This window comes from Ochotona curzoniae, unplaced genomic scaffold (genome assembly GCF_017591425.1).
Source record: "Ochotona curzoniae isolate NIBS_2020 unplaced genomic scaffold, NIBS_Ocur_1.0 patch339, whole genome shotgun sequence".
Lineage (NCBI taxonomy): Eukaryota > Metazoa > Chordata > Mammalia > Lagomorpha > Ochotonidae > Ochotona > Ochotona curzoniae.
The window spans coordinates 11,689-37,387 of NW_024466905.1; the positions used below are offsets into that span (position 1 = coordinate 11,689).

A 25,699-nucleotide genomic window follows, 5' to 3' on the forward strand; every position below is an offset into this window, starting at 1 on the left:
AGAGTACATATAATAAAGCCAATTTAATGGAAAGACAGAACTAGAAATGGAAAGGTTGGAGCAACTGATTTGCTGTTTAGGGGAGAAAAACATCTTTAAAAGTTTATATGGGTGCATGTTAAAACTGCATATGCATTTAAAAGTTAGCTGAGAATTTAAATTACAGAGTACTAAAAGAAAATATTAGTGGCTATTGTCATTGAGTAGGAGTCTTCATATTGAAGCAGTATAAAAGTATTTTAAAAAGCAGAATATTCATCAAATTGACTTGATAAAATTTATGATTGTGATGTCAAAGAACAATATAATATGAAAGCCAAGCATGTCTTGTGGGAAGTGGTTATGTTTTTGTGATAATGCACCTAGAGAAATTGCCTAAATCCCACCTCATTAAGGAATGAAACATGGTATTCAAATGTTGTATAAGAGGAAACTTGCAAAATTTTTAGTAATTACTTTAGGCAATTTACTACAAACTTTTCTTCTTTTATTGATCTTATTTTCAGAGTTGTGTATGCATTAGTATTGTAATTAGAGAATGAATCAACTTTTTTTTCTTTTTAAGATTTATTTGTTTTTATTGGAAAGTCAGATTTACAGAGAAGGAGAGACAAAGATCTTCCATCCACTACTTCACTTTCCAAGTGGCTGCAATGGCCAGAACTGAGCTGATCTGAAGTCAGGAGTTTCTTCTGGGCACTCATGTAGGTGCAGGGTCTCAGGGCTTTGTGCTGTCCTCTAATGCTTTCCCAAGCCACAGGCAGAGACCTAGAAGGGCAGTGGAGTAGCCGGTGCACAAACTGGTGCCCTTGTAGGATCCTGGGTCTGCAAGATGAGGACGTTAGCCACTAGGCTACCATAGTGGGCCCAGTGATTTAATTCTTAATAAGTAAATGTAAATTAAGAAGTGACTAATTGGGGAATTTAATACATTGTTTTGCTACCCAGAAGAAAAATGGACAAGAACCCAGCAAAATACGTATGAAATCGTTGGCCATTTTTTTGTGTCTAATGGCTAGTTCTTTAATAACTAGTTCTTTAGATTTCTATACAGGAGTTTGTTTGTAAGACTTTTGGGAGATTCACCACAAGTGACACTTTCCACTGTTTTACTTCTTTTTTTACTCCAGACTTTGAAGGTACTGAAGGTTCAAGTGGATAACAGACTGATTTCTGGAATTTTACTGTGTGACTAGTCTATTTTCAGAAAATTAAGTACATATATTTTGTTTCTTGCTAAATGCATCTAGCAAGGCAATTGAAGCATTCTGTAAATATTTTGGACCTTTTACTTTGTAATATAAAACAAAACCCGACTTTTTAAATTCCTTAAACTGTTTTGTTAGCATGTAATTTATTTGTTCATTCCCCTAATTTATTTTGGTTATCTAACAGGTACCCGGCACCATTGTTAACTCTTAAGTAAGTCAAAACAAAACAATAAATTCCTCCCCATTTGGAATTTGCTATTATAGTAACAGGTAGCAGGAAATAAACACTGAACATAATCAAATCAATTCATGATATGAGGTGATGTGATGGGTTCAGGGCAAATGTAGAACTACAGAAAGAGGATTGATAGTCACAGTTGGTGATAAGGGATGGGTTGCAAGTCTTAATAGCTGAGCAGTTTGGGCCTCATTGACAAGGTACCAATTACCTGATTTGGAAGTACAAGAAATTAGCCATATACAGTTCTAAGCAGAGTTAATAGCCAATATCAAAAGCCTTAATTTAGGAGAATTCCTTGTGTGCTTGAAGGATGGAGTTTAGAGTGGCTGGAACAACCCAGGATTGAACTAGCAGATAAGGCCAGAGAATAATAGATGACAGGATTATTCAAGAAATGGGAGTCTGTTAGGTACAGAAATTGATGTTTATTTTGAATGAAGAATATTGCAGTTTTGAACAGAGGATGCATTTGATAGTTAACTCAGTTTTCCTTCGGAAAATGATGTTTGAATTAGCCTTGGAGGGTATGAAATAATTCACCAAGAACAGAATATTTTGGTTTGCTTTGGCAGGCTTTAAGAATAATTTTGATCACCATACTTAGGAGAGCAAATGAACTTTGAAGCCAAAGTTAATAATCCTACTTGATTTGAGGTTAAAACTATAATAATATTACATAAAGAACTGATTTCTTTATATCCTCTTATGTTTTCAAGTACTCATTTTAAAAATTGTTGTTCTACTTTATTAACATTTTAAGGAATTCCTATAATTCAGCAGACACTACTTTTTACCCAGAAATCATATAATTGGTTTAAAATTTTGACAATAGTCATTTACCTTTCTGCCATAAAGCTACTAAACTGAACTGTCTTGTGTATTTTAAGGTTAATTTATTTGTAGTATTTATTTACTAGGCTTATATAATTGTGAAAAATATTTCTGTGAGGTATTTAAGAGTTGTTGGGTGGGAAGACAGAGATCATGTTATTTTAGTGATATAATAGGAAGTGTAAATTCTAATGAGGGCCTTAGATGCCCTCCTTTCTGCATCTTAGTAAAAATCATCTGCATGTTGGACCTGGTCAGGCCCCTTTCCAGTTGATCTGCTTCAGTTTTATAACAGTGTCTGACCCATACTTCTATGCTTTTTTCCCATGGAAAAAATAGTAAGTTTGAATTTAATAAGTTTGAATTTAAGCTTATTACATGGGCATTCTTCATGATTGTTCTCTGAATATTACACCTCTGCTTCTGTTGAAACAATTATAGATTGGGTGACCGTTAAGTACTCTTCTAGATACCCTCTCCTTTAGCATGCAGTCATTGTATAATTAGTGGTAAATTTTTAGCTAAATAATTTAAAGGGTATTATGGAATTGTAGTTTTAAGTTAATGTGCTTCTGCAAAATTTAGTTTGACAGGGTGACTCTAAAATCACTTTCTGAATATGGTATTTTTTTTTTTCCTTGTTGGCTCCAAGAATGTAAGTTAGGGTCAGTAAAAAATATGGTGAAGAGAACAGTAACACTTTCTCTTTGGAATTCTTGTTTAGAAGATACTTTATCAGCTGCGATTTTTATACCATTCATGTAAAATTTCTGACATGTATGTGATTGTACTTGAACATCTTTAGAAATAATGATTTTGATATTTTATTTCTAATAATTATATTTTCATACTTAAATTTCATAAAATTCAGCATTTTGAGAATTTTGTAAATTATGGATAGAGGGAATCCAGGTGTGTGTTGGTAACATTAGTTTTTTTGCGTCCCAAATCATTACTTTAAGAGAACCACTAGGTGAACCACTACATTCTTGTTGTTTGAGTGTAATTATTCGAGTTCTCATTTGGTAGGACTTTTGATGTCTGTTGTTGTGTGTGATTCTTGAACTAAATTAGTTTGAAATCAAAGTACTGGGAGATATCTTAATTAGGCCATTTCTGTGTTAAGGCTAAACTGTTGGTAAAACTTACTGAATCTATTAAATTATTGTATTAATAGTATAAGTTTAAATATACTAATTTACAACTGTCAAACCTTGTCATAGGCATTGCCAAGTGTCAGAAGATTGTTGCATAGAATACACTAATAGTAGTAACAAAAACTTTATCAAAATAGAAAGTAATTGCTGTGATAAAAATCTATAAGCATAATATAATGCTCATTACAGTATTATTGCTTTACAACCTGCAAAGCATCCAGCTTTAAACTACTTCAGTAGCTTTTAGGAGAGTAATATTTGCGTATTTTTATGAGCAAACATTATTTTGATGTGGAAACAATAAGTATTGAGATTGTTTACAATAATACCCGAGAAGCATGTTTTATCAGGTTTAGATAGAGAATATTTACTAGACTCTGACTTGATGTTAAATGATATTTAATATACATGTTTAATTAATCTTGGAACAAACTTCACATATGATGCTGCGTTCTTATACCAGTATAGATGGTAGTTGCAGAAAAAAAGCCTTATATCAAGTGTCTCCTTTGTCCAGAATTTTTAGTATAGAGAATACTGTAGTAATTTAGATAAGAGAACATTTTGGGCTGATTATCCTTAATATAGAAAATCTAGCTTTGGGGCAGAAAATAAACTTAAGTCAGATTTTGCAGGATCATTAGAATGAATGAGTTGAAAAGAGCGTGATAATAAATCCTAGATAAGGAATTATTATATAGGTGCTTGGCAGGACTCCCAGTTTAGCTTTTACTTTCTAATAATGCCAGTTACTTATTCCTCTGTGTTCACTTGGTGCAGAAGTTCTTGTTTGGAAACCATCTTTTGTGTCAAATTTAGACTCTTATTGCTTGTTTTATGTAAAAATAGCTGGATTCCAGTTTTTATTTTTTTGATTTTTAAAAAATATCTCCTAGGACTTTTATTATAGTACATAATAACGTGCTCTTTGGTTTTTAAAGAGTTGTAGTAAGAAAATAAAGTCTGGATTTTGATCATGGCTTAATTGTGATTTCAGATAGTCCTTTAACTACACTTTATTTCTTTATGTTTTTCTTTTTAAAAGTTTTTATGCATATTTATTAAGAATGCATTTCTGTTTTATTAAAATAAGGATAGTGATACCTGATATTTTAATTTCTATTTTGAAAATTTATCTGGGAGCCATAGGCATTAGCATTTTTATTCTTACCAGCATAAGACAGGTTGAAATACATGAATTCTTAAGAGTTGTAATCTGATAAAATTAATTTTTGTTATATTTATTTCCCTCTTTTTCTTGGTAGCGGATACTCTGTTTTCAAGGAAGCTGAATGGGAAATACAGATTGGAACAACTTGTTCCAACTGCAGTATATCAGCACATGAAAATGCACAAACGAATTCTTGGACACTTGTCTTCTGTATACTGTGTAACTTTTGATCGAACTGGCAGGCGTATATTTACGGTAAGTAATATTGCGAAGTATTTTCACATATGAAATTAAGCATTGCTCTTGGGTGAACTTAAAATGAAAATTTATGTTTTAAACAGTAAACTTGAAAATTTAGGTAATTTAGCATAATGAAATATTACTAAAATTAGAACTGTATCCAATTTAGGAAAACTCTGAAAGATGCTTTGTTGAGATACAGCCATAGCTAAATAGCAAAACTTCACAAAGTTTGGAAATAGGGAGTTACGAGACAAATTTATTTTGGTGTGAAAAATATTGAAATTGAGGCTTTAACAAAGATCTTCAGAAAGTTCATTGAAATATGTATTACAGAAAAATTGTACATAGATTTCAACAATTTTTGTCTCAAAAAAACTTACTTTTCTGTGAACTTTGTAAAGTGCCTCCTTGTTTTTTGTCCTGCATCATGACAGTGTAGTTCTCAAGATTTAATTTTGGAATTTTATGTTTTACAAAATTTCAAGCAACAATTTTAATTGTGAATGAAGAACATTTCTTAAGGGAGTTAAGCTAGCTGTAGGAGATTGTTAAATGAACCTTTCAGTATTATTCATAAAAAAAACCTACGTGCTAGTCTTTGGGATATTTTCCTTAAGATAGTAATAGCAAGAAGATAGCTGAGCGTATCCGACTCTGCTTTTTACCTGTTGTTGCTAACACATCATCAATATATGTGATGCTATGTTTGAAGAGAATCTTTGAGTTTGGTTACTTTACTTCCTTTATCATGCTAAAGAAAATTACCCACTAAGGGTAATACATATTACATTATTTTGGTTATACTCATTATTACACTATCTTGTGGGCTGAAATAACACAGTCTGTTACAGAGTACTTAATTTCATGAGAAATAAGAAAATGGGAAAGAAGTTAAAATGGAAATTCTCTGTCATTCAATAAAGCAGTTGCAGCTTGTTTGCAATCAAAATAATTCTAAAAGATTCCTATTTTTTCAAAAATTTATTTGTGAACTGAGCACCTACTTGTGCTCTATGTGTAAGCTAGTCATCTGTAAAATGGATAAACAGCAGGATGACATATGTTTCTTTTCATTTGGCTCAGCAATTTAGATATTATTTCCTACAACAGTAATTTCCCTTTCTTTTTTTCTCCATTTTTATCTATACAAACAGAATAAAGGTGAAAAATCCCCAAGCTTTCTGACAGGTTATTTTCAGAATGTAGGACAGCTACTGTTACTAAAGTGCTTAATGTGTTCTCAAATATAATTGAAAAATTAACAATTTCAGCTTAATATAATATTATCAAATGCAGTTCTCAAAATCTAAAGCAAATTTGACAATTTTGGTGTTTAAAAGCTTTCCAGAGTAACAGTCAACTGAAATGAGAAAGAAGCATTATTTTATTTGCACTTTGTTTTCATGGCTGTAAAGTTTTCCAATACACTGAAAGTATAGCAGGTATATAATTTCTTAGTTTTAATGTTAGCCCAGTACTTTGTGGAAATTTTTTGGAGTGCTGGGCCTGGTGCAGTAGTCTTAGTGGCTAAAATCCTCACCTTGCATGTGCCAGGATCCCATATGGGTGCTGGTTCGTATCCCAGCTGCTCCATGTCCCATCCAACTCCCTGCCTGTGGCCTGGGAAAACAGAAGAGAATGTCCCAAAGCCATGCATACTCATGGGGAACCAGTAATAAACTCTTGGCTCGTGGCCTCAGATCTGCTTAGCTCTGGCTGTTGAGGCCACTTGGGGAGTGTACTAGTGTGTGGAATATCCTTCTCTCTGTAAATTTGCCTTTCCAATAAAAAAATAAAAAAATATGTTGGAGTATCCTGGGAGACCATATGTGATGATCCGAATAGAGTCCAGGCTTTGATCTGGGCATCCCTGGGTAAGACTTAATTTCTGTAAGGGGAATTAAAAAATTTTGGCAAAAAAATGAGAGGTTTTGGTACAAAAAATTTTAAAGCTATGCATTTTATTCCTAACAAATATTTTCCAAAGCTGGTATAGTACAGGATATTAAGCTGCAGCTTGTGACACGGGATCCTATATGGTCACCTGGATTTGGGTGTGAGCTGCTCCACTTTCAGTTCAGCTTTCTGCTAGAACCAGAGCTGGGGCTTGAACCTGGGTACTATGATATGTGATGTGGGTATTTTAATCAGAAAGGCCAAATGTCCTTCCTTTACATAACGTTTTTAACATTCGTTTCTAATGGTTTTAATGACAGTGAGAGGTGAAATTTGTGACTCATTAAAGAGATTTTATTCACATCGTTGACTATGTCAGGTGACAGTGGTCTTTCAAGGAATGTTAGATATTCTAAGATACATTAAGTTAAAAATCCCTGTATTTTTAGGTCAAAAGAGTAATCATTGATGTGTATGATCTCTTAAAGGGGACGTTTAGAGATCCACTTATGCGTATCTATGTGTGAGAGAGAGACGGAGATCTTCATTCTCTGGCCAACAGATTGGGCCAAGTGAGGCTGAATCAGGCTTTTCGTCCTGTCTTCCATGTGGGGCAGGGCCACAAATACCTGTGCCATCTTCCACTTTTTTTTTCCTAGGCCATCAACAGGAAACTATATGGAAAGTGGAACAGTAAAGACATAAACTGGCACCCCATGTGAGATTCTGACATGGCAGGCACTGTTTTTACCTACTTGGACACATGTTTTAATATGTATAGTTATCACTGTATCTGCCAGGGTTTTTGTTAGCAGCAAAGTAGTGAGGAGCCAGGAGTCAATCCTACTTACTCTGATATGGGACATACGCATGAGAACTGTGAGGCCAAATACCTACTCTTAATGGTGATAGCAAGGCAATCTGAGCAAAACTAACCAGTTTTTAAATTTATTTAGTTTTCTGCTGAGAAAATGGAAATATTCCTTGTCATTACCTGTTTCATCCTGTGAAGAATTTTCAGTATTGAACATTTCACATAGTTGTCACCTGTAATCTTCTAGCTCTTACTTTTACAGTACCAACTGTAATTGTCTTTTTAATATAGTCCAAATAACTTCATTGGAATCTGGCATTGTGTTTAAATAATGATTCAGTTAGACCCTTTAAAACTTCTAGAAACAAATAATTTACTAAATTTGGAGCTCACACTTTGGGTTCTGATTTGTTTTCTGTATCACATTTAAGTAATTTTAATCCTGTGTCTGAATTTGTTGCAGGAAATTTTGTGTCAAAAGATAACCTTGTATTGTATTTATTTCCACCTATTTGAGAGGCAAAAAGAGAAAGTATTCCCTTCTGCTGGCTTGCTTCTTCAAACGCCTGTGATGGGTGGGATGAACTATACTGAATTTTGGACCCCAGAAGTTAATCAAGGTCTCTCTCAAGTGTGTGCTAAGGACTAATTACTTGAGCCATCACTACTGCTATCCAGGCCCTGTGATAGCTACACTGAGGCACTTAGTATTAAACCCAGACACTGTAGGATAAAGATATCTTAGTCACGAGGTCTACTAACTGTTCTGTTGAAGAGAAATATATTTTGTAAAGATTTATTTGTTTTTATTAGAATGTCATATTTACAGAGAGAAAGAGATACAGAAAAAAAGATCCTCCATCTCCTGATTGACTCTCCAAGTGGCCGAACCCAAGAGCTAGGAGCTTCTTCCTAGTCTTCCACTTGGGTACAGGGTCCCAAGGCTTTGGGTCTTCCTCCATTGCTTTCCCAGGCCACAAGCAGGGAGCTAGAAGGGCAGTGAGGCAGCTGGAATTTGAACAGGCACCCATACGGGATCCTGGCGCATGCAAGGTGTGAGGGCTTAAGCTACAGTTCTAGGCTGGAAGAGAAATTTTTTTAAAACATATTTGCTTATTTGAAAGGAAGGATGATAGAGAATAGGAGAGAGACAGTGAGAAAGACAGAGAACAATCCTTCATCTGCTGGTTTACTTCCCAGATGACCACAACAGCTGGACCAGGGCAAGGCTAAAGCCAAGAGGCAGAGCTCCAGGTCTCCTACTTGGGTAGTAGAGATTCAAGTACTGAGCCATCATCTGCTGTTTCTCTGGTGCATTAGGGGAGCTTTTTCAGAGGTAAAGTAACTGGACTGCAATTGGCACTCTGGATGCTTTCACCCCATTTCAAGGTGGCAGCTCAACCTGCTGTGCCATGGTGAAGAGAATTTTAGTGCCCAAGTGCCTAACAAAATAGGAAAAATGGGCCTGTGGAAACCTCTCATCTTGGTAGCAGAGCTGGGCATGATAACCAGACATCATCCAGCCTTTAGGTTTGAGGAATGCTAGTATTTTCTTAATCTGAGTTTTAATTCTCAAAGTTTTAATATTGGAAGTTGCATTTTCCAGAGGGATTTTAAAAATTAAAGCTGCTTTTGAATGGACAGAAAAGTATACATTGTTGTGGTAAGAGTCAATTGCATTGCTAGAAGGTATGGACATTAATAGAAATAATAATCCAGAATAAATGTCTAGGAAAAAAGGCTCTGTAAATGTAGCGTCTCATTTTGCTTTCAGAGTTAAGTAAGATAAATGCTACATAGACTTTTTGTTTTAATTTTTCCCCAGCATTTGCAAGTTCTAATGTCAGTAAACATTTGATGGTGTAATAGTGAGCACTCTTTTCATGGTAATTGTGACGCTTCTATACTATTGTTTGCTTAGGGTTAAATACTAGCTTAGTACTGTAATTGGAATGAAAAATTAATTCCAAAAAAGCATTTTCAACTTTGTGCCCAGTTAATGTAGTTTAAATGACTCTAGTCATTCATAGTTTTCAAATAAGTGGTCTCCTTTGGGAATCTCATCCTTTATCATTGTTTCAACATCAGCCGTAGCCTAGACCGCTTACAGCTTCAGATCTATTCAATGTACTGTCACTAGAAAGGACTAAGATACTATTGTGACTATATCTTGCCTGCTTACATTTTTTTATGGCCACCTAAACAGGTTAAATACAAGTTACTTAATAGGCATTTAAAACCATATATTAATCTTCCTCAAATAAACCCTTTCTAGATTAATTTGTTCACTAGTATTTCTGGTTTTTCCCATTTGGCCAATCTCCCATCCTAGCAACCTCATATAGACATTATTAAAAATAAATGATGATTTTTTTCACCCTGGGCATTGGAGCTTTGCAGGGAAAACTTGATCAAAGTGCTTTTGTAATCATGCTCTAATAAATTTAGCAGGTCTTTCATTGTTAGTTTGCAGAGTCTTTTCTCCTTTTGTACTGTTTTAATTCCTCTGTATTTCCAACTTAATTCACATTTTTGAGTCATTCTTTTGCCCCTTTCTCCTCTTTTAAAAAATAATCCGTAGATATCTTTTTAATTTTTTTTTTTTTTGGCTAAGGTTAAAATAATCTCATTTCTTTCTGCTTTTAAATGTCTCCATTTCTACCCTACTTTTTTTTTCTTTGTACGTCTTAGAAGAGATACAGCTACTTCTTATTGGTCTATAGAGTCATTTAAACAGTATTTTCTTTGTTTTAGCATTCAGGTTTTTTTTGGAAAACTGTATTGTCCTACAGTTAGGCATGTTCATGTCTTTAGTTGCTTTTGCGAAGCTGAATTAGGCTTCTAAAAATTAAGTTTGTCTAATCAGATTCTGCTAAAAAATTTTAGTCTTTTTAAAGATGTATTTATTTTTATTGGAAAGTCAGATGTACAGAGAGGAAGAGATATAGAAAGATCTTCCATCTGCTGATTCACTACCCTAGTGGCCGCAGTGCTAGAGCTGAGCTGATCCGAAGCCAGGAGCCAGGAGCCAGGAGCTTCTTCCAGGTCTCCCATCTGGGTCCAGGATCCCAAGACTTTGAGGTGTCCTCGACTGCTTTTCCAGGCTGTAGGCAGGGAGCTGGACGGATTGTAGAGCAACCAGGATATGGAGCAGCGTCCATATGGGATCCCTGCACATGCAAGGCGAGGACGTTGGCTACTAGACTACTGCTCCAGGCCTGTACTCTTCTCTTTTAAACTTTCCATAAATATACATAGCGAAGTGGTCAGAAAAAGTGGCATGTGAGATAGAAGTTCTGCTTTAAACTCTTGAGGTTGTTCTAGAAGTCAGAATAAGGGTAAGGAGAGCAAACTATTTTATAGTCCATGAAAGGATAGTAGAGAGAGGTTTTCTTGAAAGTACAATCTAAATTTTTCTCCTGTAATTTGATGGTAAGATAAAGAAAGGTTGATTGGTAGAATGCATATTTAGGGGGAAGCATATTCATTGTCTTTTTTTTTTTTTAAGATTTATTTTGGTTTTTTTTAGAAAGATATGCAGAGGAGGAGAGACAGAGGGGAAAATCTTCTGTCCACTGATTCACTCTGCAAGCAGCTGCAATGGCCAGAGCTGCACCAATCTGAAGCCAGGAGCCCAGAGCCTCTTCCGGATGTCTTACAGGGTCCCAAGGCTTTGGGCTATCCTCTGTTGCTTTCCCTGGCCACAAGCAGGGAGCTGTATGGGAAGCAGGGCTGCTGGGATTAGAACCAGTTTTCAGTTGGGATCCCGGTGTGTGCAAGGCTAGGACTCTAACCGCTAGGCTACCATTCCGGGCTGTCTTTTGTTTTTAGCACCTAATTTGAATAGAATAAAATATAAAATAGTACTTACTTGGTAAGATTATGTGATGCAATTGGTATTCAACACATTTCACTCTGTGAGGAATGTGTAACTTATCTCCTTGTGTGCAGTTTGCCGAATATTATCTGCCAAAATGTGATGTTAACTTATGTGAAATGTATGAAACATGAGTGTAATGCAGCATGAACTTGTATATAACTTCTTCCCCTTAGAAAGTAGCAATATTATGTGACATGACAGGAGTTGTCTGTGACATGTTAGGACTTAGGACTTGCTTGTGATACACACACATATATATGTGTGTGTGTATATATATATAATACATACATATATATATGTATGAGAATTTATAGCCAATATAAGGAATCCTGTTCCCCGTACCGCTGGTCATCTGTTCAGAAGAGATATGAGAGAAAGAGAGAGGCTAAAGACCCAACCCATCAGCAACAAGTGCTAGAGAAGCTGAGGCTATAAAATGGGTATTAAAAAGGGAGGTAAGTTGGACATTGTCTCAATAGTTCATGGAGGAACAATAGTCTTAAGTGCTTCCAACCCGATCCAGAGTTTCACACCACCCATGACTCAAAGATGACTACCTCTCCTCTCTCATGCTCCATCCAGGGAACATGAGTGAATGAGTGCAGTGTCCTCAAGACATGCAGTTCATCCTGAGACTAAGAAGCTCATGAGGCCTTCAGGTAGAGAAATAAGACTTAGGGTTGAATGTGTGTGAATAAGAGATTTTAGTTGAAGTTATGAGTAGAATTTAAGTTTGTTGTTTGAGTAGAAAATAAAGCATTGGAAAGGTGTAGAACCACTTGTGAAAGAGTAAAATAAGAATATAATGAAAGTTAGTTTTAGTTGGTAAAAAGTCACTATTTACATATAATTATATTTATATAATTATACATAATTGTAATTTATGTTTAATTTTTACTTGAAAGAGTTACAGTGGGAGAATGAGATAGATCTTCTGTCTGTTGATTCATTCCCCAAATAACATCAGTAGTCAGAGCTGAGCAGGTCCACAGCCTGGAGTCAGGAGCTGCTTCCAGGTTTCCTGTGTGAGTGCAGAGCCCCAAGGCCTTGGGTCGTCCTCTGCTGCTTTCCCAGGCCACAGGCGGGGAGCTGGATTGAGCATTCAGGACTATGGCCAGTGCCCATATGAGACACCTGCACTGTAGCTGAAGTATTCATTCCTTAAGCCACTGTGGTGGCCCCTCCCAGATATTTTCTGTTCATAATTAGTAGAGTCCTCAAATATGGAACGTTGGATACTAGGGATGGATTATTTTGCTTTAAGTTTACAGGATAAGCAGGTAAGTGAATAAATTGACCAAATTTATAGAATTTGGTGAATTTGAATTGAACAAATGCTTTAAAACCATTTTTGTTGTTGTTGTTCAACCTAGACCTGTTATATGTTCCATTGCCAGATGCTACATAACTTGTTTTGAAAATCATACCCTGTTATGAATCTTCTTAACTTTGCACAGATAATCAATTATCTGTACAAACCATTCTTATTATCTGAATTTTGCTACCATCTCTTCTTATCTTGCGTTGTAATAATTTGTGTCCCACCATTTATTCTCTCCTGCATATACTATTTTAAAAAACTTTTTACTGTTTTATTTTGTAGTCTAATTCTTATATAAGCCAAGGATCTTTGGAAAATGTACGTCTAACCCTGGTACCCACCTGCTTGATATCTTTCACTTATCCTCAGTGCATACAGTATTCCTTAGTATGCTGTAAAATAGCCTTCACATATCCTTTCCCCTCTACTTTCTCATCCTCGTGTCTTCACCTCATACTCTGAATTAACTTAGAGAATATTTACAGCTCCTTGAACCTCTCACTTCTCACATTTTCTTGTCTTTGATAAAGGGTTTTTGCTCAAGTTGCTATATCAATTTGTTCTGTTTTAAAATCATGAGAATGTTATTAGCTTAAATTTAGACTGCTGCCATCACCAATAGTGATAATACTTAGTTCATTTATAGATTTCTCTATGTACTGTAGTGCCATGACCCTTCACCCTCATTGACCCATCCAGTCTGTGCAGCAATCCTACCAAGTAGATAATAGATGAGAAAAAAAAAAGGCACAGAACATGTACAGAAATACAAAAACATGCAGCTGGAAAAAGAATCCTTAGAGGTCCTGGACCCCAGGGGTCTGTACTCTTTGTTACCACTATTTGTCTTTGACTCTTCATGCATATGGCTGTTCAGGTGTCTGTGAATCTAGGCTCTTCATCTTTCACAAGAAAACACCACTCTGTTATTTGATGAATAACAGTATATTCATTGGAATCTGTTAACTGTATTTATATTCTGTCTTGGTTTTAAGGATAGAAATATATAGTTTTTATCTCTTTATATCTCTGGTGGTTGGCAACTACTTAATCATGAGGCAACTACATAAATGAATATGAGTCATTGAATTTAAAGATGCAGATAGCGAGTTAATCTTATATCATAAATGGAGAACCTACGTTAAACTTATATAATGGGAATATCAGTATTTATGTGGTTAATTTATTCAATTTTGTTACTGATATTTTAGTGATGATAGCCAATCTAATTTGCTTCAAAACTCAGTCAAAAGAACTGGTTTTACAATTATCTTTGAGGTGTTTTATATAGTTTTGTCAGGATCTGGTTTAATATATTACTGCAGTGCTTAATGTGTAACGCTAATAGTAGGTTTTCGTTTATGCATTGTATTTGTTGTCAGTATGAAGCAGAAAGCTTCCCCTTGTTGATCCTCTTAGTACTTAGATATATAATCGGTGTTGGTTTTCTTTCCCCTTAAATGTTTTACCCTGTTGTAAAGAAATCTTAACATAATCTAAAGCCAGGAGCCTGGAGTCTCCTCTGGGTCTCCCATGCAGGTGCAGGGTCCCAAGACCTTGGGCAGTCCTTGACTGCTTTCCCAGGCCACAAGCAGGGAGCTGGATGGGAAGCAGGACTGCCGAGATTAGAATTGATGCCCATAGGGGATCCCAGCATGTGCAGGGCAAAGACTTTAGCCACTAGGCTACCATGCTGGGCCTGGTGATGACATGCTTTTAGCTAAAGATCAGTAATAGGACTTTCACCTTCTTAGGAGTAGAACCCTCAACATGGTAGTTTTATTGAAGAGTAACATTAAAGTATTGATTATGATTTTGTATTACATGTGCTTTTCAACTATAATTTTGTTCTGTTACTTTAGAAGTTGAAATTCTTTCAAAAGGTGCCAGGTAGAAATGGTCATTATCACCAACATTCAGTGTCTCTTGTCTGCATATGAACACACACTGAATTATGAATGATTCATTATTATTGAAATATTTACTTTAGTAAAGGTTATTATGAAAAGGCAAACCCCTATGCAAATGTTTAAGACTTTTCAGTGCTAGAAATACAGTTGTTGGGAAGAGAACCTGTCAGGTACAGAATTGTTTAGATGCATTAGGAATTTGAATTAAAATTTATAATGTTAATTTTCGTTAATATCCATTCTTTCGTTAGGGGTCTGATGACTGTCTTGTGAAAATTTGGGCAACAGACGATGGGAGATTGTTAGCTACATTAAGAGGACATGCGGCTGAAATATCAGACATGGCTGTAAACTATGAAAATACCATGATAGCAGCTGGGAGTTGTGATAAAATGATTCGAGTCTGGTGTCTTCGAACCTGTGCACCTTTGGCTGTTCTACAAGGCCACAGTGCATCAATTACATCACTGCAGGTAATTGTTCTAACCCCTGTAGAACCCATTTGGTTTGTGACTTAAAGTAAACTTTGAACTGCTTTTCCACTCCAGTATATAAAGTCAACCAAAATGAGTATTTATGTTAAATATGTGGACTTCAAGTAACATACTAACTGACCTTCATCAGTTCTGGGTGTGGTGTTTTCTATTGTTAGAAGTTACTATTACTATAATAAAAAGTGGGTTTTGTTTGGACCGTGTCATTCTCATAAATATTTCTTTTCCTTGTGGTTACTTTTCAGTTCTCACCGTTGTGCAGTGGCTCAAAGAGATATCTATCTTCTACTGGGGCAGATGGCACTATTTGTTTTTGGCTCTGGGATGCTGGAACCCTTAAAATAAAGTCAGTTGCTGTTTCATTTCATAGAATAATTGTGTTTAATATAATGGTTGAAATTGCAAAACTAATTGACAGTCGAAATAAATTACATTTTTTCCCCTTGAGTAAACACTAGAAATTCTTTCTGGCTCTTCGCTGTCAGCTTTCAGTTTTCTACCTTTTCTCCTACACATTTTTTTTCTTTCAGGCTTCAAGGAAAGTGCTCTTGTTTATTATGTTTTTGTATTTGCTTTCTTAACTTTATTCTAGCCCTAGGTGTTTCCTTCATAATACACTTATACAATATATATTTTTCATACAAATGAAAGTATATGAGCACAAATAGAAATAATTTAGATGCAAATATAAATAATAAATAAATACAATTTTTTTCTGATTTTCCTAATTGTTTTTATTGCAGACACTTACTGTCTGCATTAGCTAGAAAAAATTAGGTAAACCTTGGGAACCCAAGTCTATTGACAAATGGAGTGTTACTTAACTTTTATGTGGATGTTACCAACTACTGCTAGTAAAGGTAATTCTTCTGGATGGGTAATCTGAGTTGCTGAATAACTCAGAAGCTAGCTCCAGTAGGAGAAAGTTGTTTTAGCATATTTTGGTAAAGTGTTACAAGAATGGAGATCTGAAATAGGAAATAACGGTGTTGCTGAATTTTTGTTAAATACTTAGTCTGCCGAGCTAGTGGCAAGCATGTTATGTTTGTTATGCCATTATTCTGTATAAATATCTTATAAGTAAGGTGTCTACTATACTGTCTTCTATGTTAATGAGCCGAGGGAAGGAACAGAGGGGTAATCAGAATTGCGAGATAGGCAGATTAAACAGCAGGTAAGAATAGACTCAGATTCGAATACTTAAAAAGAGACTCTCAGGACCATCTCTGAAGCAGTCTTCCCAACTAAATAGGAATTTATTTATGAACTATCTTTTCTTTGTTGGATCTAGTTGAAATTACTAATACTAATGTTTGTTGAATGTGTTAGCATAGAAAGGATTTTACATGGATTAAATTCATTTTAATTCTGCCTGCAACTCTGAGAGTTTAGTCCAGTGCTTCCTTTTGAAATTATTCCACAAGTACACATTTGTAAATAAATTGCTATTACCTGCTTATTTGTATAATATATATATTATATATAAAATAAAATGTTTAACATTAATAGTCTATAGGCTGATTAGCATATTCTGGTAATCAGTTTTAGCTTACTGGTTGTTTTATATTTCCATGAGCAGTGTTATGCAAATTAGCAACAGTGTAGAGCTATAATCTGAAAGGTGTGAATGAAAGTGGCACTTTTTTATAGGTTCATAATTTCAGATTTATAGACTTAAATAGTATATCAATTTAATTTTACTTTGGTAAGATTTGAGAATATTATAAACAGTTATTTCTTTAAGTCATCTATTTTCCTCAGTTGTATTAGAGCTTGTGAATGTTAAAAAAATGTCAATTTATGATTGTTTTAAAACATGCCAGTTTAAAACATCAGCAAATGCTTTTTGCTGCATTCCTTTTTAGTGAAAAGCTACCCTTACTGCCTAAATACATAATTGATAGATTAGAAATATACATTTTTTATCACTAATCAGAAAACTAAAATCACTGTACATATGATACTGTGATGTGAGAGTTATGCAGTGCTGTTAGAGGTAAGGTTATAAATATTTTTGGACTTTTTTCCCTCTGGTAGTCTAAAACAAACTAGGTCAAAGTGTACATAGAGTAAGTAGGGCTCGAAATATAATCAGACTACTGGAACATTTCCACATTGTTCTGTGTATGGATATTGATGCTTTAAAACTAAAATTGATTTCTCTTTTTCATCTGATTGATTGTAATATTAAACATTTTAGTATAATATTTTTAATATAGAACAAAATCTAATGCAGTTATACAATTAATGTAAATATGATCAAATATAACCCGTTAAGATGGATCGCTATTATGAATGATTGCTACAGATAAGCTAAGAGTAAGATAGTGTTAGATTTAATTTGGCTGGAGAATCCATAATACTTTCACTTTTGGAGTCTTGAGGGACATATTTTGTCACATTATAATATAAACAAGAGAGAAAATAAACAGTGTTTGACACTGGAAAAATATAGTTATTGATGATATGTCAGTAGCAGAGGTAGCACTTGCTTTGCTAGTGTTCATGTGTGTACATTGTGTATTTCCTTATATGTATGTGAAAGTTGCTACTCTAACTGTATGAAACACGGAGTGCTTTGTTTATGATTAGAGGTGATTTTTACTGATAACTACAAATTTCATATGATAGTGACTTTGGTGTTATGCCATATGCAAATTGTGTAATCCAGAACTCCTATGAAACCTATCTAGAATTCTGCAAGATCTGATAATGACACATTTCTAAGTTGCTTTAGCAATGGAGCCATCTGTTGCTTTGTATTTAATTTTGATACAGTTTATTTTTTGTGTTACTGATCCCTATAGTGTGCTTTTAATTTTATTTATTATTTTTTGTAGTCCAAGACCTGCGAAATTTACAGAACGCCCTCGACCTGGAGTTCAAATGATCTGTTCTTCTTTTAGTGCTGGTAATTTCCTACTCACAACTGCCCCCATAATTTTCCAGAAAGCTTCTGGTAGAATACAAAGTTTTTTTTTAAATAATTTATTGTTTTATTATAAATCAGATTTTTTGTATGTGCCCGAGCTAATAAGGTAATAAGTAATTCAGTTTACAAATATTCCAGGGTTTTTTTTTTTGTTTTTTTTTTAAAATTTAACTTATCTAATCACATGTTTAATTTTCTTTTTAAGATTTATTTTATTTGAAAGGCAGAGTTGCAGAGTGATGGAGGGAGAGAGGAGAGAGCTAGCTTCTATTCCCTGGTTCATTCTGCAAATAGCGGTTAACAGTCAGGGCTGGACAAGACTAAAGCCTACAGCCTGGCACCCAAGGACTTGGGCCATTTCTCTTGTTTTCTCAGGCTCATTAGCAGGGAGCTGGATGGTAAATGAAATAACTGGGACTAGAACCACTGCCTGTATTGGGGATGCTTAACACTCTGTTCCATAATACCCTCCGAATATTTTTCTCTAAGAAGAACATAGTGCTCTTGTAGGTGAAAAAAAAAGTAATTTCAAAATAGATTGCTTTGATGTCCTAATGAAAGAGTATTTGCTCCAGAGTGTTCCTTTCTGCTGTTTAGAAAGTAGCTGTATAGCAATGCTAATGTTCCAGTTATGATTTGGTTTTATGCAGCAGCATTTTGAATGATGTGACAGTTTTTAGGCAGGCTGTGACTTAGATATCTGAGTTGATTAGCAAATTAAATATGAATAGATCAAATACAAAATGTTCAGCAACTTTTCTGCCTTTACTTATACCTTTCTGTTTATATCTTAATGATGAACAACATGATTACCTGAGATAAGGGGTAACACAGATGAAGTGCATCTGTTGCTGCCATTGTAATATCTAAACCTCTTTATTTTAGATTGTTTATATATTTGTTTGGAAGACAGAATGACACAGAGGGAGAGGAAGGAGAAAGAGGTCCTCCATCCATTGGTTCCCTAACCAGTGTGGGCGAGGGCAAAGCCAGGAGCCGGGAACTCCGTTGCCTTCTCTAACTTAGTCGGCAGAGGCTCAATACTTGGTCCATACTCTACTGCTTTTCAGGTATATTAGGGAGAAGCTGGAATATAAGCAGTGTAGCCAGTACACTGAGCATTGCTATATGGAATGCTCTTGTCTCAAGTGATGGCTTAACCTGTTACACTACTGCATTGGCGCCAACATCTTCAAACACTCAGGTTGCTAGATCTTCTGCCATGATGACAGTGTTGCTTTTAGTAGTAACACAAATAGAGTCACTGTGTATGTGTGTGCAGTATTCTGAATGTATGCCTCTCTTTCAGCAATAGACTATTTTAAGAGTTTGGTAGATAGATTATTTAAGCAGTTGTTGAAATGTTTTGTTATGTTCAAACACTGTTTACTGCTATGTTAGAGTAGTGCTGTAAAGAAGAGAACAAATTACACTTACAAATAACTTAGACAAAATGGAGTTTTTGGATGGGCTCAGCTCTGGCCATTACGATCTTTGTCTCTGTCTCTCCTCTCTGAAAATCTGCCTTTCCAGTGAAAATGAATGTACAAAAACAATCTTAGCAAAGGGTTCAGAGGAGATCAGACTTACTGTATTGCGCTTTGTAATGGTAAGTTAGTCAAGACCTTAAAAATTTTGTAGAAGTTTGACAGTTGGTAACTAGGACAAGAGAAGGATTTCAGTTATGTTATGGAAGACATGTTTTCTAGTGGAAACGACAAATATTAGTATGAAGGAAACTTTATTTCTGTAAATATTTAAAATATCCATCACAATCAAAACTATCTTGACTAAGTTCTTTATGGGGTAAGTGCCTTTGCATAGCTGACTGAACCTCCAAGCTGCAGAATCGGCATCCCATCTTGGCACTGATTGAGTCCTGGCAGCTCCATTTCCTTACCCAGCTCCCTGCCAATGGCCCTGGAATGCACTGGAGGAGGGCCCAACTCGCTGTTCTACTGCACCCCTAAAGGATACCCAGAAAACATTCCTGGCCCCTGACTTTGGCCCACTTCAGCTATTGGGGCCATTGGGGATTGAATTGGCATAGGAAGATTGCTCTCTTTTTCTCTCTAACTCTGCCTTTCAAATAAAATAAATTCTATTTTTTTTTTTTTTTTTTAGCTAGAATAGCTAACTTCTTTAGTCAATTTCAGTTATATATTTAGGGTGATTATTGGTTTTAAAGGAAATATAGTAACATCACTTAAATTTTGTGTAATATTCACATATTTCAGGAATTATATTTTACTTATAAGTTTTGGGTTTTTTTTTTTTTCACACAGGTGGAATGTTTCTGGCTACTGGAAGCACAGATCATATTATTAGGGTTTATTTTTTTGGATCAGGTCAGCCAGAGAAAATATCAGAATTGGAATTTCATACTGTAAGTACTGCTTAACAGAATTGGATAAGTATAACTTAAATGAATATACAATTTATATTTAGCATCCAATATGTTTTTATCTGTTTGTGTTTAGGACAAAGTTGACAGTATCCAGTTTTCTAATACCAGTAACAGGTAAAATACTTACTTGTCTGACTGCAGTTTTTAACATATTAGATAAAAACAAATATAGCTATTAGATTTGTTTTGCAAGGAAATAATGCTGTTTTTAAGCACTTTGCGTAGAATAATATAGATTTTTCATTCTGACAGGAAAAATTTTGTTGTTTTGTGTTTTAGTTTGAAGCCATCAGTTCTGTTTCTCAGGTGGTAAATTGTAGCTTGGAATCACATATGAATTTTTTATTTTTTAGATAAAACAAATATTAGAGCATTTTTATGTGAAATTTAAGCAACCTGTAAACCTTAAGATATTCTGATATTTATTGAGATTATTTAAAAGGATGATTAAATACCACATAAGTAAAGATGAGTGCTGTATGTAAAATCTGCAAAGCACATTTTCGTAAAGTGTGTGATTTTTTTTCTTTGGGCAACTGCATTCCTTTTAAAATAGGTTTGTAAGTGGAAGTCGTGATGGGACAGCACGTATTTGGCAGTTTAAAAGAAGAGAATGGAAAAGCATTTTGTTGGACATGGCTACTCGTCCAGCAGGGTAAGAGCTCTAATTGGAAATGTTAAGTAATTATAGATCTTCTGTAGGGATGGGAACCGTCCATCCTGCCTGCTGTGTGGGGCCAAATATATTATTTTGCCTGCCCCCTGCCAAGGTAGTCTCAAACAGGACTCAAAAGTTCAATAAAAGTTTATGTAAGGCTAGTTTTTACGTTGATATTTTGTATGATGATGATTATAAATATCCAAATTAAAAATGTTCCTATTCCTAATTTAAAGTATGTAATATTGTAAGATAGAATGATTCTTGGTCTGTAAAAGCATATACCATGTGACTATTCTGCAGTCATTAGAGATGCTGTAGAAGATTAACAACATTTTTATGAAATGATCCCTTGCTATTTATTGAAAAATTTGCAGGGCTGTGCATTAAGCCACTTCCTGTGTTACTGTTAACCCATTTGGGCACTGATTGGAGTCTTGGCTGCACTTCTGGTGCAACTGTCTGCTAATGCTCCTGGGAAAGCAGGGGCATGTGGACAGAAGTGCCTGGGCTCCTGAAACTCATGTGGGAGACCAGAAAGCACAGAAAGTGACTCCTGGGTCCTGGTTTCCACCTCTTCTAGCCCTGGGGGGTGAAGCCATGTAACAAGTGAATCAGTGCATAGATGATCTGTTTTCTTCTTTTCTGTGACTGCCTTTCAGGATAACAGTCTTTTTAAAAAAAACAGACTTAGTGATTCTAGTTCAGCTTTGCTTTTTTTTTTTTTTTTGAGATTAATTTATATCTCTGCTTATTTATTCCCCAAGTGGCTGTAATTTTTGAATAAGGTTAAAGTAGGAGCCAGCAATTCCATCCTGGTCTTCTACATGGGAATCAGGCAACCATCTTTAACTGCCTTCCAGGCATGGCATCAGTGGGAGGCTGGGTTGAACCAGGCACTCTTATACAGGATGCTGACAGTCTAATTTGCTGTGTGTACCACAATGTGAGCTCCATTTCAGTTTTCTTAAGGAATATAATAGTGTTGAATAGTTGGAACGCCATATATATATATATTTTAAATCGGAGCATATTGGAATATCATGTCTATCACAGAGTGGTGATGTTTTCTATTCAAAGGTTTTCTTCAGCTGAGATAAATTATAGGTTGTAGGTGTTATTTTTGCTTTAATATATTACAGTTTTTCTCTACTTTTATTTGGATATAGTCATATCAGATGGATCAAACAACAGAGTAGTCAGGAAGGCCTGATGGAACAGTAAATAGTGTAGTTCATGACGTAAAATTCTTACATCTAAATTATTATAGCAGAGATGTTTATCCAGGGTCATTTGTTACTAAATAGCTTAGAATAGAATCCTGGATTTCCTGACCCAGTGTGGTGACTTGCCATTATTCCTATGTTGAATCAAATTATTCTCAATTACTGTTAAGTAAACATAAATAATGAGAAAGCACATTTTTCCTTTTATTATACCAGTGCTTTAGTGAAATCAATGTAAATAAATACTGCCTCCCTTACTTTCAGCCAAAATCTACAAGGAGTGGAAGATAAAATCACAAAGATGAAAGTAACTATGGTAGCTTGGGATCGACATGATAATACAGTCATAACTGCAGTTAACAACATGACTTTGAAAGTTTGGAATTCTTATACTGGTCAACTAATTCATGTCCTGATGGTGAGAAAAATAAACTGATTTTTATTTGGTATTGCTGAAGCTGCCTATAAAAAGGGATGTTTTTACCAAGTATTTATTGTCTTTTATGTCAGTATCTCTTTTGTGTTTTCTAGTGTAACATAGCTCTTTGGGTGGTAGTAATGGTTTTAAAATGTGGTTAAATTTGGCTTGGAAATACGTTGTATATACTTGCTACTTTTTTTTTGTATGTAGGGATAAATTAATAGTACTGTTTTAATGTCACTGAATGAATACAAAGCCCTGGACAACGTTGGCTTAGATGACAAATACTAATGCCTTTAGCAATTTGATGTTCTTAGGACTCAGTTTCTCAATTCCTAGGATTGTTGCTGTATTGGTGCTATCATTAGATTCTGTTTTTCTCTCTATATTAAAATCTGTTGGTACTTTAAAAATATTCCAGGGTCATGAAGATGAAGTATTTGTTCTTGAGCCACACCCATTCGATCCTAGAGTTCTCTTTTCTGCTGGTCACGATGGAAATGTGATTGTGTGGGATCTGGCAAGAGGAGTCAAAATTCGATCTTATTTCAATATGGTAATTATCAGTCATTGTTTGAAGCTGTTAAAAATTTGGGGATTTTTTTCAAGGTACTATGCATGTCACAAAGGAAATCCATTTATGATTTGTTTCTGCACTATTTTGAATATAGATTTCCATCCTTAGAAAATTAGCTTACTTTACATCTGAATTAGAATATCTGTGTTGTGATAACAGGTGTAGTTTTATTTGAATTTGGCCAGAAACTGACAGGCATGAAGATAAAGCAGAGAGAAGAAAAAAATGCCTGGGAAATCATATGAAGAAATTATAAATATATTGTATTGCTGAATTTCATTGAAAGTCCTGTAGTACAAGGGAATTTTATTTAAATGCACTTTAAAATTAAAGCTGAAGAATCACCCATTTCTTACCTGTGATTAATTTGTAGTATACTAGGTGTTTGAACCTTTGCCCTTTCTATATTTTGCTTCTCATACAGATCTTAGTGTATTTTGCTGAGTTTTTGAATTGTGGTTTAATATGACAGCTTATTGAACATTGTTTCCCTTTATTTACTGGTATAAATATGGCTGTCATTTTTAATAAAAATCTATTACGAGTACCTGTATAGACACCTGTGGTAATATGTGATAATACAATTAATAGTATGTGGTCAGAATTGATTTTCAAAACAAATTATTTTATAAAACAACCATTTGTGAATGTAGTAGTGTAAAAAAATGCATGAAAGTGATAGGGTGCTCAATTATGAATCAGGACAGTTAATTTCAGATAAGAAATAGGCAGAAAATACAGGGACATTTACTACGGAGTTGACTTTACCTGTCTTTATTACCAAATCTTAGTGTAAGGTAAGAAATTAATTTTATAAAATTCTCAGGTTTCTGTAAGTACAGTGTTGATTATTTGGCATAAAACTTGTTATTGATGGATGGATTTCCTTTGTGATTGTATAGAGAATTTTTAAAAACCAAATCTAAATATTCTGGTAAGAATTTCTTTTTTGTGCTTGTATTTTTGGCTTGTTGAGTTTTGGAACATCTCTGTTGAGCGTGGAAATCACTAATGTCTCAGTTTGTCTACCTGTTAAGAAAGCCATTTATAGGTCATGCATACATTATGGGCTTCATTTAGTAATTTCATACTTTCACAGGGCATTATTATTGATAGAGTTTGGAGAGAGAGTTTTCTCTCCTAGTTAAATATTGTTTTCACCTTTTGGTTACAAAGGTGAATTTTTCCTCATCAGGTAAGTTGTCATCACAATATTCCACGTTTCTGAGAGATGTAAAAATTGTATGTTGATTTAGGTGATTTGCTTTTAGATAATTAGAAATTAGTGTTATAAGCAAAAGATTTAGCGAAAATAGGGGTTTTTTTAAAATTATCTAAATGATTGTTCTTAACTGCTGTCAGGTTACTTTTTTAGTGACAGTTTTGGTTGAAAGGATTTTTCACATTACATATATGGAAAAAGTAAAAATTCTGTAACAGGCAGTAGAAGCAAATTATATAGTATTTGGTGGTATCCATAGAATCTTTACACTGTGATAGAACCACATTAAAACAATTAACAAAACAGAAAATGAGCTATCCTTACCTTATTCAAATTAAATTGCTTCTTTTTGTTAATGTTTTTTGAATGGTTTCTAACATACTGCCATATATATTGCCTCTTGGGTTTTATGAAGACCTCATCTAATAAGGGTAGATTTTATTTTGGGTTCTATAAATGGAGAAATTGTACATTTACAAAGATAATCTTTTACTTAGGTTTGCTTGTATCTCACACCGATTATATAGGTACTTGGGTTAATATCCATGTTTATTGCTAATGTGTTCTTAGTTGTGGGTGGTTTTTTCAGCTTTCAGTGTCCTTGTGTGGCAAAGTTTTAACTATACCACCCCCTATGTGTCAAGTGGGAAAGGCTTTTGAAATGGTGTTAGCGCTGATGATCTTCAATTTTACTTTTCCCCTGTTGTCAATTTGTAAGAGTTTTAAGTGCCCTACCACATTTTGCTCTTCATTCTTTAGTTCATTTCATTTCATTGTCTATATTATCTGTGGGCAGATGAAAGGTACAGCATATGACATTTTAGTTAATAAAAAAAGAAAAGCAATTTAAGGTGTAGAAGCTAACATTCTTGAGATTGACTATCATGAATGTTGAATTTGGGTACAGTTATTTAGCTCTATATCTAACCAATAATTTTTCAGGTACTGAGATACCATTAAACTCAGTTGAGTACAAATTATTAAATACCTAATGTTAAACTGTACTTGTAATTCCAAGTTCCTGTTAGCCAGTGTTTCTTGTTTCTTGTTTTTTGTTCTTTTTGGTTTTTTAATGAACCAAAGAAGA

General features: G+C 34.6%; 1 protein-coding gene across 1 annotated transcript in view; it reads left to right on the forward strand.

Annotated features, from left to right (window-relative positions):
* The first annotated feature begins 4,525 nt into the window (after positions 1 to 4,525).
* LOC121167143 (PH-interacting protein-like) overlaps positions 4,526 to 25,699 on the forward strand; it is a 92,809-nt gene continuing 71,635 nt past the window's right edge. Inside the window, exons 1-9 of the mRNA XM_040996519.1 lie at positions 4,526 to 4,866; positions 14,927 to 15,148; positions 15,415 to 15,515; positions 18,010 to 18,080; positions 20,387 to 20,487; positions 20,582 to 20,622; positions 21,065 to 21,163; positions 22,657 to 22,810; positions 23,235 to 23,369. Of these exons, the coding sequence (XP_040852453.1) occupies positions 4,783 to 4,866; positions 14,927 to 15,148; positions 15,415 to 15,515; positions 18,010 to 18,080; positions 20,387 to 20,487; positions 20,582 to 20,622; positions 21,065 to 21,163; positions 22,657 to 22,810; positions 23,235 to 23,369 (1,008 nt within the window). The 5' untranslated portion in view covers positions 4,526 to 4,782. The remainder of the gene's footprint in view (positions 4,867 to 14,926; positions 15,149 to 15,414; positions 15,516 to 18,009; positions 18,081 to 20,386; positions 20,488 to 20,581; positions 20,623 to 21,064; positions 21,164 to 22,656; positions 22,811 to 23,234; positions 23,370 to 25,699) is intronic.